General features: G+C 31.1%; 2 protein-coding genes and 1 non-coding gene across 3 annotated transcripts; 2 read left to right on the top strand and 1 right to left on the bottom strand.

Annotated features, from left to right (window-relative positions):
* LOC122590337 lies at positions 1-100 on the bottom strand. The gene has a single exon (XR_006322476.1). It is a non-coding gene; the product is annotated as a U6 spliceosomal RNA (small nuclear RNA).
* A 3,961-nt stretch (positions 101-4,061) lies between these two features.
* On the top strand, positions 4,062-6,683 carry LOC122586738 (probable receptor-like protein kinase At5g61350). The gene has a single exon (XM_043758727.1). It carries the CDS (start codon positions 4,062-4,064, stop codon positions 6,636-6,638), a length of 2,577 nt encoding a protein of 858 aa, XP_043614662.1. The 3' UTR covers positions 6,639-6,683.
* A 4,593-nt stretch (positions 6,684-11,276) lies between these two features.
* Positions 11,277-12,387, top strand: LOC122589922. The gene has a single exon (XM_043762254.1). It carries the CDS (start codon positions 11,379-11,381, stop codon positions 12,315-12,317), a length of 939 nt encoding a protein of 312 aa, XP_043618189.1. The 5' UTR covers positions 11,277-11,378; the 3' UTR covers positions 12,318-12,387.
* The last annotated feature ends 3,888 nt before the right edge of the window (positions 12,388-16,275 follow it).

Here is a 16,275-nt window from a genome sequence, read left to right as displayed (position 1 = left end):
AAAAATCTGGACCATTTCTTGATTTGTGCGTGTCATCCTTGCGGGGCCATGCTAATCTTCTCTGTATCGTTCCAATTTTATCGGATGTCCCCAAAGGGACAGTTATATGCTGGGGAAAGCGCTATATAAATCAACACCTCATTCTCGCGACAACCGATGTGGGACGAAACTCACTCACTCAGGTTTCTTTTACTTTCCCAATGGTTTAATTTATATTACTTGCAACTTGCAAGATGTATAATTGTGAATGCCATCATTGATTTATGTATTAATCTTAATTTATTCAAAGGTTTGAAGGAAGGCCTTGAAAAATCTGTTCAAATTTTTACAGAAATTAATGTTGTGATTACATATATGCACTATTCTGATGTGCAGTGACTTAGTAGTCTAATAGAGATGTATTTAGTTACTCCAACATATTATAGATTTAAGATATAGTTTTGTTGCTAACTAAAATGTTATTGGATCTATGCTTTTGAATCAGTAGTCCAGACAGTTACCTGTTGTCCTACTTACCTGAGCCCGAAGTGAACTAAACGGAATAAATTAGCTCACTCTTGAAACACATTTGGCATCTGAACATATATACACCATTCGATGGCCGTGCCAGTTCCTTCATGCTAATGAATGTGATCTTTATTGCGCCTTTTATACAAATCTTGCAATGCTCGAATGTTTTAATATCTGACTTTTAGCTAGCTAGCACTGAAGGATGCTGAACACCTCATATGAAGTTTCCCCTCACATTTATTCAGTAAACTAAAGTCCATGTATATTGAAGGGATATGTAAACTTATTGCGGTTTAAATTAGTTTACTTTCTTGTCTACCATATGTTTCATAATCATTAACGACATGTTGTTACCTCTTTAAATCTTGATCCCTTATCCTAGTAAACACTAGTAAAAAGTAAACGGAAAAAAAAAACACTAGTAAAAAGTAAACGGATCAGAGACGTCAAAAGTTACCCAAAGTGTCTCTTTGAGTCATAACCCAACCTGCCCGTTTTGCTACCTCTAATTTTTTTATAGAATATTGAAATCACGTCGGTTTGACGCATCCTTAGGAACCGGGAGCAGTATCGGTTAATATTATGTTGATTATTCAACAGTTTTGCTTTAATATTTCCACTTACACGCTAAACCAATAAATTGACGTTACGACTTCAATTTTTTTCCTTTTTTCTAAATGGGCGAAGTTTCCAAGTTGCTGAGGTTAAATGGGTGCAGGTTATATATGCATTCGTTCCTTGGTATTTTTGAAAAAAAATAAATATGTGACTTGTGTTCTATCATTTTTGGTTTGTAAATGATTGATGGTGAAAGTGAGACATTGAACCAGGTCAATATGAGCTGCCATATATAATCCTGGTTTATATGTGTTGGTTGGGTTGAGAGAATGTTAATAGTTGCTGGTGTGGTGGTTGTAGGCCATGCCTGGCCTTAATTATTGTTGACTCTACTCTCTGAACAACATTCTATATATTCTCAAAATTAGGCTTTTATATGAAGGTTAAAATTGAGTCGTTTTAGAATTATACAAATGTTTGAATTACTTTATGGGGCGGTGGATATTGTATTTCCAGTTGTTGAAATGGATGTAGTATGAAGTATATACTTAATGTCTTAATTACTTATTAAAGGAAAAAGTCAGCCTATGATTATGTTAATTCTTTCTTGAACGGCTAATTAAACAAAATTTGGATAACTGGATTAACAAATAAAAGATTAAACAAATCCCAATCTTCCCGCAAGTAATACATTCCAACTTTTCGGTGGAGAAATGGTCAAGCAATTTGTTATATGTAAGGCCTCGTTTGTTTTCTCTTAGAAGTGCAAAATAGTAAGTTTAAAATCCACACAACACTTGGTTTCATATGTAATTGGCTCATCTTTTTATGTATCAAGTTTTTTCTTAATTATACAAAAACTACTAAATAGTTATACATTTTGAGATAACTAAAGAGTTTAAATAAAAAGATTATAAGAGTATATATTGTGATAGCTGGAGACGCGGTTTGGTCCCATGACTTATTATATATAAGACTAGATTTTTATAATACATTTCTCCTTCAAGTAAGGCACCTTCTATGCAGACTTGAATTCATTCTGTTAGTTTTTCCTACGTTGAAACGACAACTTCGTTATCTTGTAACATACTTAAACTTCTAATAATGTAAAAGGGCTGTAAAGCCAGCCAGCTTGGTGACACTACTAAAAATGAAAGTTTCCTCATAACTTCATCCAGAGGTAGGGCAAAAAACCGGAACCTGAAACCGAACTCAGTCAAACCCGAAATCAACCCGGTGACCAAAACCGGTTAGGATTTTGGAAAAAAAAAATAATGATCTTTATTTCATACAGTTCTATGCTAACATTGAAAACCACCACGTCGGCCATGATATGCAACCATAACATGGTTGGTGGTACGGTACCATAGCACCATGAAGTAATGAACCGGCCCACATAAGTGTCAAACACTCCCATGAAGGATTTAGCTACAACAGAAATTTCAAGCATAAAACATTAATTAGAAAGTATATATTGTAATCTATCAACTATCTCATTCGAGATTAACAGATCGATGGTGAAATCTTTTACTAATTACTAAGATTTGCCATGCTAAACAAAATCAATTTCCTTTTCTTTTCTTTCTTTATTTAAAGACATGTTCAAGAGCTATGGAGTATTAATGTAATGTTTCAAAATCATGTTTTTTCTAGTGCAAAAGTTAACATTAGTGGCAAACTAGATAGAAGACTCGTGTATAACACTGGATATGGGTTAGTGGCAAACTAGATAAAAGACTCGTGTACAACACTCGACATGGGTTTTACGATATTATTAATATTAAATTTTCAAACATTTTATTTATAAAATCTTATAATTTTGAAAATTTAAGGTTCTAAGTGTTATAATGTGTAAGTTGTAGTACAATAATCGCATGCTCGTCACTGTCGTTATTAGCTGAGACATATTGATTGAATTGTTTGACGTAGTCATTCCACAAGTCACATGCTACAATAATTTCTTTATTATATAAGTTTTTGAAACCAGTTATACTTATAATGTAATATTATTATTAAAATATAATATAATTAAGAATTAAAATATAACTATACTTGTGATCATATACTTGACATTCAAGTATATGTATATCGTCATGATGCGGGCTCTTTTTCAATCACCCATCTTATAATAATTAGATAACAATTATGATTGTTTTCATTTTCTTTGATAACAATTAGGACTCTTGATTTGAGTGACAATTGTAAGTTAAAAAAATTTAAATATAAATAGTTTTTGTAACTTTTTCTAGAAAATTAAAAAAAAATCCTATCAATTTGATGGTTAAAAATAAATTAAATTAAGTATTGAAGGATAAAAAGTGTAAATTGTTGATGGAAAACAAAAAAGTATAATTTAATGAGACTTTTTCTACAAATTAATATAAATATATTATTATAATATATTTTTAATTATTATTAGGATTTTTAATTTATAGTTTATTTAAATGATGACATAAGCGAGAATTAATTTGATAAAATTAAACGATTTGATTGGTTAATAAATCATTAGTTCAACTGTGTTATAGTATATATTAAAATTAAGATTAAGATAATAAAGCTCATGATTTTATTTATTAACATGTAGGTACTCGTAATTACTTTGGGTTACATTCACATACCAAATATATCAAAATAAAATATAGGTCTACATTAATCACAAGTTTGGCATAGATAGATTTCCCATCATTAACAAATGAACAGAAAATATAGAATATTGATCATAAATATATAATAGACTAAAATACATATAGACCAAATATAAAATAACAAAATCAATTATTAAGACAAAAGTCTAAATGATGACAGAAATACACAACAATGAAACACAAGGCTACAAGAGTGCACGTTGTTCATCTTTACTCCTAAACATGCTTCCCAACATATGATCATATGATCTCACCATTATTTTTTCAACCTTCTTCTTCTAGTCCATTCTGCTGCTAGCTGCCTATTCTCTCAAACCCAACCGCCACCGCCGTCATTAGACCGCCACGATGGCAGGTGGACACAAGTTATTATCAAATTCCACCATCACCTTACTATGCATCATCCTTTTTCACTCTTTGATCACTAATGCCAGGTTCACTCCTACAGACAACTATCTCATCGACTGCGGTTCGCCTCAAAACACTCTGTTAGACGACGGTAGAACGTTCAAATCCGACCCACAATCTGTTTCCTTCTTGTCCACGGATGAAAACATATTTGCTTCCTCAAATTCTGTACCGCAAAATGTTTCTCTTCCTCTATACAAAACCGCAAGAATCTTTGATTGCGAATCAGTTTATAAGTTTCTTGTTTTTCAAACTGGTCACCATTTCCTTCGTCTCTACTTCTACCCTCTCCCCCATCCACAGTACAATCTCACCACGGCAGTTTTCACTGTGAAAACTGGAAATGGTTTGGTTCTTTTGCATGATTTCTCAGTAACTACTGAGAATACTAATTCTCATTTCAAGGAGTATCTTATAAACGTAAGTACTTCTGATGACTTTTCCCTTGTTTTCTCCCCATTGAAAAAGTCTTTTGCTTTCGTGAATGCCATCGAGTTTGTTTCTGCTCCCAATGAGCTCGTTCCTGATTCTGCAACCGCAGTATCTCCTCCCAGCGTCTTCAATGGTGTATCGGGTTATGACCTGCAGGTTGTGCACAGGGTCAATGTTGGAGGGGAAATGGTTAGTCCAAAAAACGACACTTTGTCCAGGACATGGATGAGTGACATGAGTCAAGGATACATGATGTTTCCTAAAGGGGACAAAGTTGTGACTGTTGATCCTAGTACAGTCAATTATCCGGATGGAGGAACAACCCCTTTGATTGCCCCCAATCAGGTTTACTCATCTGCAGCTTCAATGGCGGATTCTGGTGTTTCAAATCCCAACTTCAACCTCACTTGGCAGATGAATGTCGATCCGGGGTTCGATTATTTAATCAGGCTACACTTTTGTGATATTGTAAGTACTAGCTTGAATAGTCTTTACTTCAATGTTTATGTCAATGGGATAACTGGTGTTTCGGGCCTTGACTTATCCACACTCACCTCGGACCTAGCCACTGCTTACTACAAAGATTTTGTGGTCAATGCCTCTACCATCTCCAACGGGTTGATACGGGTCCAGATTGGCCCGTCGGATCTTGAAACCACGAGTACTCCTAATGCCATACTGAATGGGTTGGAGATCATGAAGATGAGAAATTCAGATATGAGTTTAGATGGGTTGTTCTCATCTAGAGAAAATAGTCATGGTCGGCCCCGTACCATGATTATCGCTGAGGCGCTTGGCGTTGTCATAGGAACCATTGTCCTTTTAGCGCTCATCTTTAGCCTTATTCGGAGAAAGAACAAGGCTAAAGGTTGGGACGAAGGTGGAAATAGTTTCACATCTTGGTTTCGTCCCCTTAACGCAAGCTATTGTAGTAGTTTGTTGTCAAGTAAAAGCAAGAGCAAAACTGGGTACTCGAGTGTTCTGTTTTCGAAGGTTGGTTTAGGCCGATCCTTCACTTTTAACGAGCTAAGAGATGCAACGAACAACTTTGATGAGAGTGCAGTGATAGGTGTTGGAGGGTTCGGTAAAGTATATATAGGTGAAGTTGAAGAAGGGACCAAGCTTGCGATAAAGAGAGGAAACCCGAGATCTTCTCAAGGAATCAATGAATTCCAGACCGAAATAGAACTATTATCCAAGCTTAGACACAGACACCTTGTGTCATTAATCGGCTATTGTGATGAAAACAATGAAATGATTCTAGTTTATGAGTACATGTCTAACGGGCCCCTTCGTGACCACATCTACGGGTCAACCCTTCCCCATTTGACTTGGAGACAGCGGCTCGAGATCAGCATTGGTGCAGCCCGAGGGCTGCACTACCTCCATACAGGTGGAACATCACAGTGCATAATCCACCGGGATGTCAAAACCACAAACATTCTCCTAGACGAGAATTTTGTGGCAAAGGTTTCTGATTTTGGGTTGTCAAAAACAGGACCCGCATTGGACCAAACGCACGTTAGCACTGCAGTGAAGGGTAGTTTCGGGTATCTTGATCCAGAATACTTTAGAAGGCAACAACTTACCGAAAAATCTGATGTTTATTCGTTCGGTGTTGTTCTGTTCGAGATCTTATGTGCACGCCCAGCTCTTGATCCTACTTTACCAAGAGAACAAGTGAATTTAGCAGAATGGGCCATGGCAAAACAAAGAAAAGGAGTGATTGAGATGATTGTGGATCCTAATATTGCAAAAACTATAAGCTCAGAATCACTAGTAAAATATGTTGAAGCTGCAGAAAAATGTTTAGCTGAATATGGTGTTGACAGACCTTCAATGGGAGATGTTTTATGGAACTTGGAATTCGCTTTGCAGCTTCAAGATGCATCTGCACGGCTCGATCCTCCTCAAGAAGACGATACCTGCAAGGCAAAGACAAAGATGGCTGCTTCAGAAAGTCTCAAGAAAGATGAGAAGAACAAGAGCAGTGACAGTGATGTCAGTATCCTTATTAGTGATGATTCGGGGGTCGTGATGGGATCTCCATTGTTCTCCAAGATCCAAGATTTTGAAGGAAGATGATGAAAATAAACCTCTTATGTTTTGTTGTTTGAAGTTGATTTTTAGACTTGGATTGATGTAATTTTATATTGTTTGATTAAATGGGGTTCTTTTCTAAACATATTGATGAATTCTAATGTCATAAAAGATTTCTGAACACTAGTATATGACAATTGCTTTGTTTCTTTCATCTGCCAAACTCATGACTTCACCGTCTGTGGGGAATAAGCTTCGCAACGCAAATATATTATAGAAGTTTGTGGTTATAACTAACATGATAATCAGAAGTTCTCTGATCTGATCATCATTCTTATGTTTACCTATATGAATAAATAAGGTTATGCATAAGAATATAACATAATTTAGCATCCAAAACTAAACATACTCAAACTGTAGAAAGTGTAACATTACATTATTATACACAAATGGGATAATACAAATATATCCTAATTGGCTGAATTTTATATGTATTGAGTATAATAAATCATCGAATTGACTAATATCAAATCATCTTAAATATGCGAAATCAATCAATGTATTCAAATCACAAAAAGTATCAGTAGAGGTTTGGTTTTTATACCCGCTTAATTGAAGATACTCGCCTGAATAAAAAAAAAGTTGTTTTTTACCTATCAAACGAATCAAGGACATTAGGCCCAAAGATTGGTGCGTGTAAATTGGCAAAACGTCTGGACTTTAGTTCCCCAATCTAGTTTACTTTGGTGATGATTTTCTTTTTCCGAAATTGCATTCTGCCTGCTAGAAATCTAAAATCATACTTCACTTATAGGCCTAACCACATAGGCCTGTTAAAAGACCCAACTCGTGATATTTATTATTTAGTATTGACATATTTTCAGCCCATTAACAGGTGTTTAATCTAGGCCCACAGTATATAAACAAAAAAAAACTTTCACTTTATTATAAAGAGCTAGAGTATTGTAAAACAAGTATTAAGATAAAACAAATTGGACAAGATCTTGACCCTTAGATCATGGTTAAATTGATGCACGATGATTTTCATGATGAACGGTGATTTTCAGTGAATAAAAGCCTATTGTTTTATTACTTTAATATTTATTTTATTTTACCTAAAAACTTATTATCTAATCTAATACTATATCTAATATCTAATATTATATTATAAAGTATTTTGTGATTTTTTTTAATAAAAGATTATTTAAACTACCCAAAATACCTTTATTCTTTATTTACTAATTTAAATAACTCTATCTAATAACTTTAAATCTCAATTACTTATTTTTTTTTCACTATGCTCAAATCTCAACCACTCATTTTTTTCTCTCTCATCCATAAATAATTTTATTCATCTAATTTATTCAAAAGTTTTTATCTCAAAAACTGTATATCGATAAATAATAAAAATTGTATGGGTGTACTTAAAATTTCATGCTCTTTCATTAGAGATGTCATTCGATATATTTTCATTAGAGATGTTATGGTTTTCAGGAAAACAATGATAAATTTTGAATATAACTTGCATGATGCACAATGATAAATGGTTTTCAGGAAAACAAGCAGTTAGGGATGGTAGCGACCAGCTTTGTCAACCATAAACTTAAGACTATAGTTGATGGTGGTAAGTGTAATATAAAGATCGAGTCGACGGTGGATCTTCAAAAGTAATATTTTATTTTTGTTTGTTAAATATCTAACTAGATTTTCTCATATACTTGTATATTAATTAAGTTTTTTTTAATATAAATAGTTACGTGAACTGTAGTCATTATAATTTTCCAATTCTTAAAAATTTTAATATGAGTTAAAACCTTTTTTTTTTGAAAATCTCATTTTAAGATGCTCTGATATTTTGGGAGCCTTTTCACTACAAATCTAGAAATGGGGAAAATTATTATCGAAAACTCCCAGCTAAAATAATCATTCATACATTATTAGCGAAAACAACACCTAATCTACAAGGGCACCTATCAAAATAACTATTATAAGGAGCTATCTATACTTGGTATGCCATTGTTTATACGCATAGGCGTACGAGAAAAAAAATATTAAGGAGGCAAAATTAAAAAAGCTATAATAAAAATAAATCTAAAAGGGGACAAAATGTTAAAAACCTATAGGAAATTTTTAAAAATTCAAGAGAAATTTAAAAATACATGACAAAATCTACATTTCGAGAGGGACATTTATGTATTTGGGTTGCAAAATACGGAAAGCTAAAACTAGTCATTAGAGAGTTCTAATTGAGGGATTAGGGGCTCTTGTTTTTTAGAAGAAACAAAAATAGACTACGTGATAAAGGCTTTTGTCTTAAAAAAGAAAAACAAAGTTCAATCCGGATATGTAACATTAGTAGATTTAGTAATATACTTAGTTCAAAAATAGGAGGAAAATAATATTGTATAATATACTAGTGATCAGGCCCGTCCAAAATATATTAATCAAAGCTAAAAAATTGGATTTCAAATTTATTAAATAGATATACCGAAATCAACTTAAAAATTTGCTAGCTGAATAGCCACTCCATCGGTCAAAATACTCCAAAAATTATCCGCCCAACGAAAAAACATATGAAAATTAACTCCATATAAATATTGATTTCAGTTTACCCCTTTTTTTTCAACTTTAGTTAAATAAAAAATTTACAGTTTTTATATTCTAAAAGTGTAAACTATATATATAAAAGTATAATTAAATATAAATTAGGTTAAAGTATAAATTGGTGATGGAAAATCAAAAAGTGTAAGTTAATTATTTTAAATTGGGTTAAAGTGTAAATTGGTGATGGGAAACTAAAAAGTGTAAATTAATTGTTTTAGATTGGGGTTAAAGTGTAAATTGGTGATGGAAAACCAAAAAGTGTAAATTAATTTAGATTAATATTAAAAAAGTTAGAGGATTAATAAGGAGAGAGAATTAGACTCAAGAAGGTGGATTAGGGGTGTCAAGTGGACCCCCAACCCCCTCTTTTAGTTATATTATGAATACGTTTTGTGAGGAAAACTTTTTTATGGAAAACTAACATAAAATTAAAATTACAATGCACACTACTAGAGTAGTACTAGCTAATGCAAAATAGACCGTTAGTTGTTAATGATGGAAAGGAGTGACTTGATCTTATTATGATATCATGAGTCCATTCTACGCCACCCAAACCATATGACAAAAACCCCACATCAACCTCTTTGCTTCACCAAGCCACCCACACTTACAATAAAGAAAAAATTATCTTATAATAATATATTGCATATATTCCTTTCTATTATTTAAGTCATAAGTATTTTTATCTCAAAAAATATATAACGAATAGTATATGTTAAATATTTTTCTTATCATCACCATCATTAAAATTCTCTTTAGCTACTAGTTGATGTTAAAAATTCGTTCCTCTAATATATAATACGTTGACTATAGTATAATATTGATGTTTATGTAACTAAATCAAATTGATTGATAGATTAACATATTTTATATTTTGCTCTAATTATAATGGGTGAAAATTCCTACAAGTTTGCCAAAATTTTGACCCTTAATTTAAAATCAAAAGTTAAAATTAAAAAGTGATATTTGAATTTTCAACTTTGAAGTCAAGATTGTTCTAATTTGACTTCTCAAATTATTTCCAACTTGAAGAGATCTACAGCCAATACTAACTGCGTTGACAAACTTTTATTTCTATCTCTATATAAGATTAAGTTGGCTCTATGTCAACTAAAATACAACTACATATTAGAGTAATTCTAGATTTACAAACATTTTACAAACAAATTTTTATAAACACAATTTTTACCAATTAAATCATGTCTATGTAGTCTCTCTCCTCTCTCTTTTTCTTTGTTGATTGGATCAACTCACATGCCACATGTGTTTGTAGATTTTTATTTATAAAAAAATTGTCACTTTAGCATTGGTATCATTATAATTATAATTATTATCATAAATATAAATAACAACTATAACGAAGAATAAGTAGCATAAAAAGATGCGGCTCTTTAATGGAAAATAAAGCCATTTACTTTTGGTTGCGGTTTTATTAAATCAAAATAGAAAAGATAAAAATTATCATCATTTATAATCTTTAATTGGGGTTTAAAAGAACGTTGAAGTTCAAACCTTGATGGCCTTTTCATTGTTTACTTATGATATGTTTGACAACATGTTACATTTATCTTTTATTAACCTTTATATTTTAAAGGTTTTAAATCATTTCATTCATCATGATATTTTTTCAAAAGTAGCATACAAACAAGATTTTCTTTAGTAAGAAAACAAATAACTTTATAACCTCCTAAAGCTTTAAAAAAAAAAAAACTTTAGTAAGAAACGAGTGTACGAGTCTTGCAATAATACAGTAACAAACAAAGTTTATAAAAATAATTTATCATTATTACACTTTCTTGTGATAATTTAAGATGATGAGTCAATTAAAAGTTTTATACTATATACTCCAATTATGTTATGATAATATGATATATATTTTTATTTTTAATTATAAATATATGTTAGTTGATAATTAGGTTTTCAATTAAAATGTTCAAACTTAAATTCTCATTAGTAGAGAAAATGAAGCACAAACGACTCCATAAGTATAGGGTTAGTTAGCTTTTAGTTGGTGGCCTGTCCATCACTTCTTCCATTCCATCTATCTAATCTAATGCACCAACTAAACATAACATCCCTTCTTCTTCTTCTTCTTCTTCATATCAACCACACCACCCTTCTTTCTCACCACCTTCAATTCTAACTATTATTTCCCCCGGAATTCCCAATTCCAATATTCCAATGGAAACCACCATCAAAATCATCCGAAAATCCATCCATACTTTCCTTCAACACTACCATTACTTCACTCTTACTTCCATTTTAGCCCTCCCATTCTCTGCTTCAATCCTCCTTTCATCGTCCTTCCTTTATGATTCCATTTCCATCCAATCTCGACTCATTGCACTCTTCGACGCAGCTGGATTCCCTCCGGAATCACAATTCTTTTCCATTCTCAACCTTAAACTTTCCCAAACCATCACTTCTTCAATTATAATCCTACCCTTTACCCTTTCATTCCTTCTCATAACAAAAACATTCATAATTCAATCTTTTAACACCCTCCACAAACCGCCACCTTCATTCTTCGGAATCTTCAATTCCCTTCTCCATACACAAATTTGGAACACACTGCTAATCATTTCAGCCAATGCAACTTGCTTTTGGGTTCTTTTCATTGCTTTCAACTGCTTGGAAAACCTCCATATCCCTTCACTGTTATTCACATTCATTGGTGGAATCATGTATTCCATTGTCATAGCAAATGCATTGATCATATGCAACCTTGCATTAATCCTCTCGGGGATGGAATTGAGTGGTGGATTCATTTCCATCCTCAAATCTTGTGTCATGATCAGAGGAAGGACCTCCATTGCCTTATCATTATCTTTGCCCATAAACATGGCCTTAGCCGGAATCGAATTCCTGTTCCAATTCCGGGTTGTCATGGCTTATTCGAATTCCGGGTTGAACAAGCCCACTTCAAGTATGGTACTAGAAGGATTATTCATTGCATACTTATATTCCATTCTTATTACACTTGACACAATAGTTGGTTGTGTGTTTTTTAAAAGCTGCAAGATTGCTTATGATCAAAATATTATTGTTGATCAAGAAGCTGGTAAGATTAAAGAAGATGGCTTAGCATTGGTAAAGTGTTTAGAAAAAGATGTTCCATAATTTTTTTTGTTTTTGTTTTTTTTTTTTTTTTTTGTTTTTATTGATTGGGGGATATTTTTTTATATATATATATATCTTGGATTGAAATCACAGGCTGAGAATGAGTTAATGATACACTCTCCTCTGGATTTTATTCATGTAGTATATAGTTACAAAGTTGAATATAATACAATGTAAACCTTTTATTTGCATAAAATACATGTCATTACAACATGATTGGTATTATATATTATAGAATTTAGTCACATTACATTTCTTTTTATAATGCGTTATCTGCCTATTGCGTATTTGCAGCATAACTTCTTTAGTTATATATATGTTCAAAATGGACCAAGAAAAGGATACAGGGGTTTTAGTCATGTTCGAAAATAAAGATTATTATTTAAGTTTAATTAAGTGCAATTAAAGTAGTACCATATTTCTCATTCAAGAGGTACAAGCTTGAAATGTACGTGTGACCAATTTATAAATTTGTTACAAATAAATAAATAGTTAAATTAAATTTTTTTCGAATCAGTTGGGATCAAAGTTAGAAAAGAAATGTAATTACGAGTCTGGCTAGTTTCAACTAACATAATGTATATGAAGTTTTGCTTTCAATTCAAATAAAAATCCATATAAGTAAATTAGAATGTGAATCTCGTTTTTCGTCTTAATAATCTAAATTAAACTGAAACAAACTACGGAAATGATGAGAAAAAAGTGGAATCAATGAGGTAAAATGATGGAAAAGAATTCTTATTTTGAAGGTTGACTTATGAAACTAGCGGGTAAACAAGTTTGTTGTGTAAGTTAAGCAAACAAGCACCAATAAGTAGGTCACTATCCAAAAACTATATTTGTTTAACCCAATATATATTTTGATTCTTTATTTTACTCGTAATTAATTTAATTTGTACAAGTTAGAGATATGATTTTATTTTTCTTTAGTCATTGTGATATGTACAACGTAACTGTACGTCTTCGATTTATAAACTACTCCATCAACAATACGATGAAGTACTGGCGGATAAAAAAAAAAGTCAAAACTCAAACACATTCTTTATTTTTCATTATTTTAATGAGATCTTCGATTAAAACCGAAGAGCTCTTGTATTGGATAAACTATTTTAATTTAGATATTTGACGATGATTATATTTAACTACTAGCCTTGCACACGAAAATATATTATACTTTTAGTAATATGTGAGCTATATATACCAACTAGTGCTCAGGCCCGTCCATTAGACGGGTAAGCTAAAAAAATATAAATCTTATAATAATTGTGAAATAAAAAGTGTATGACCAATATCACAAATTAATGAATACGAATTGAAAGCAAAAAAATAAACATATGAAAATTAACTCCACATAAATATTGATTCAAGTTTACCTCTTTTTTTTCAACTTTAGTTAAATATAAAGATAAACAAAAAGTGTATGACCAATATTACAATTTAATCAATACGAAATTTAAAAAAGAAACATATGAAAATTAACTTCATATAAATATTGATTCAAGTTTACCTCTTTCTTTTCAACTTTAGTTAAATATAAAGAGAAACAAAAAGTGTATGACCAATATTACAACTTAATCAATACGAAAGTTAAAAAAGAAACATATGAAAATTAACTTCATATAAATATTGATTCAAGTTTACCCTTTTTTTTCAAGTTTAGTTGAATATATAGAGAAACAAAAAGTGTATGACCAATATCACAACTTAATCAATACGAAATTTAAAGAAGAAATATATGAAAATTAATTCCATATAAATATTGATTTCATTTTTTTTTAGTTTTAACTTTAGTTAAATATAAAGAGAAACAAATTAAAAGTGTAAAGTATATAATTTAAAAAATACATAGCAATTCATCAAGAAAGATCATCTCGAACGTTTTGAATTTTTTCGGGTTGTTCCACTACGAAACAGTTGTAGATGATGATTAACATGTTTTGGCTTAAGATTTTCAAGATTAACTAATGTGGTCTTATTTTTAAAAAAATTGTTTAAAGAAAAAAAAATTTACATCAAAGACCCGATTAATAATTTTCCAATTAACTTTCTTCAAGAGAAGGATTCAATAAATGGTGGACTCAGCAAATCAAATATCATCATATGCATAAAGTTGTATTAGGTACTATATTAATGAAACAATTTTATTTTATAATTTTGCTAAGATTGTGCTTGTCCATATACCTAGTCGGCCAAAGTTTTGAAAAATATAAAAATAAATAAATGATTAATTAGGTGAGAGTATTAGGCTAAAGGAGGGTGATTAGGGGTGTCAAGTGTACCCCCAATTCCCTTTTTTAGTTATATTATAGATGTTTTTCAAACCCGATATTTTTTCGGTATAATACCGGATGTATTTTTGGCATTTTCTGGTATTTTCATTTAATTTTTTTTTAATTTTTCTTAAAAATATTTTAATGATACTTTAATGTTATTTTTTGTTATTTGTGAACTTTAAAACTTATATTTGTCATGAAATATTGTTTGGTATTATTTTTGACTGGATTATATAATTGTATTTTGACTATTTAAATTGTAACAAGTTTTGTATGATTTTTATATAAAAAATAATAAATTAAAATAGTCGTATCAACCTATATTTATATTGGAAAACTTTTCCACACTGATATGACTAAAGTACCGATTTTTCAAACGGTGATGTGTACACACTACCGTAGTATTAATTTTTTATTAATCAAAATCCTTTATGATTATACGAACCTGGTAATGGAGTATCATAACAAATAAATGAATAAGTTGACCAAGTAGAAGTAGAAGTTAACCAAAAGGCTTTACTTCAGGCTTTTCGGCAGTTATGGAGTAGTTGACTACCAAGTACCTAAGAAGGCATGCAATAGGTTGTGTCCAATTCCAACTAGTACACGTGTATGAAATTTTTACAAGTAAATGGCATAATAAAAGTAAAAATCAAAAAATAAATAAATAAGTTAAAAATACGTTAACTTGGTTAATAGAATTGAACTCGACCGTAGTTAATCCACGAATCTAGTTTTTTTTCTTTAATTAGCTAAGTGACGATTATTTAGACAAGTATGACAGTATGAGTCACTCAATTACTCGATGTATAAAATTCGTCATGTCTAATGTATTTAGCGGGACAATTTCTAAGTTAAAGATGTCATCTAAAATTTGTCGGGGTCTTTTTTTAATAACTAAAATGAGTTTATAATTTCTAAAACTTTTTAATGATTTAATAATTATTGCAGATTACAATGCATAAGAAATATCAATACGATTAACTATTTATTTGCCTGTAATATAATATATTAAATAAATAAGCCGGGTAAAAAAAAAAAAAGTTCGAACATCAGCAGAAAAAATAGAAGGTATATTTTTGAAATGTGGAGCCAAAAATAAAACTTCTATTGATCATACACACGAGTAGCTAGCTCTTTGACACTAGCTAAATGTAACTCTAAATCTATTAAAAGTGCGAGCCTGAAATATATCTAAAATGGTTTGCTCCGAGTACCCACTCTTTTTGTGTGTCGCTCATTCCTTAGGGCTCTCAGAGGCCAATTGTTTGACCCATGGTCATGTAATTTTGTCCGTATTGCTTTGGAAATTATTCTGATTTGACTCGTTTTGTTATTTAAACCGTTTACTTTAAAGGTGCATTCTTGAATTTTAATTTGATGGGATAAGAAAAGGAAGGAAAGGAAAACTTATGTTTTTATATTCTTGAGTTTTTTTTATTAAAAGAAAGGAAAGTGATGGAAAGGAAAAGTGAGGGGTTTTGGAGCTAAAAACTTTCCTTCCATATTTGGCATGATTTGGATGGATAAGTTATAAATTTATCAATATACCCTTCAACCATTATATGAACTATAATAATTATAAGGTTATACATGTAAAATTATATATTTTTATTATTTCTTATCCTTCTCTTTTAACTCAAGAATGTCTTTACATCCTTTTATTCGCTTTATTTTCTTTTAAA

Source organism: Erigeron canadensis, chromosome 2 (assembly GCF_010389155.1).
Source record: "Erigeron canadensis isolate Cc75 chromosome 2, C_canadensis_v1, whole genome shotgun sequence".
NCBI lineage: Eukaryota > Viridiplantae > Streptophyta > Magnoliopsida > Asterales > Asteraceae > Erigeron > Erigeron canadensis.
This window is presented reverse-complemented; position numbering and strand designations above follow the sequence as displayed.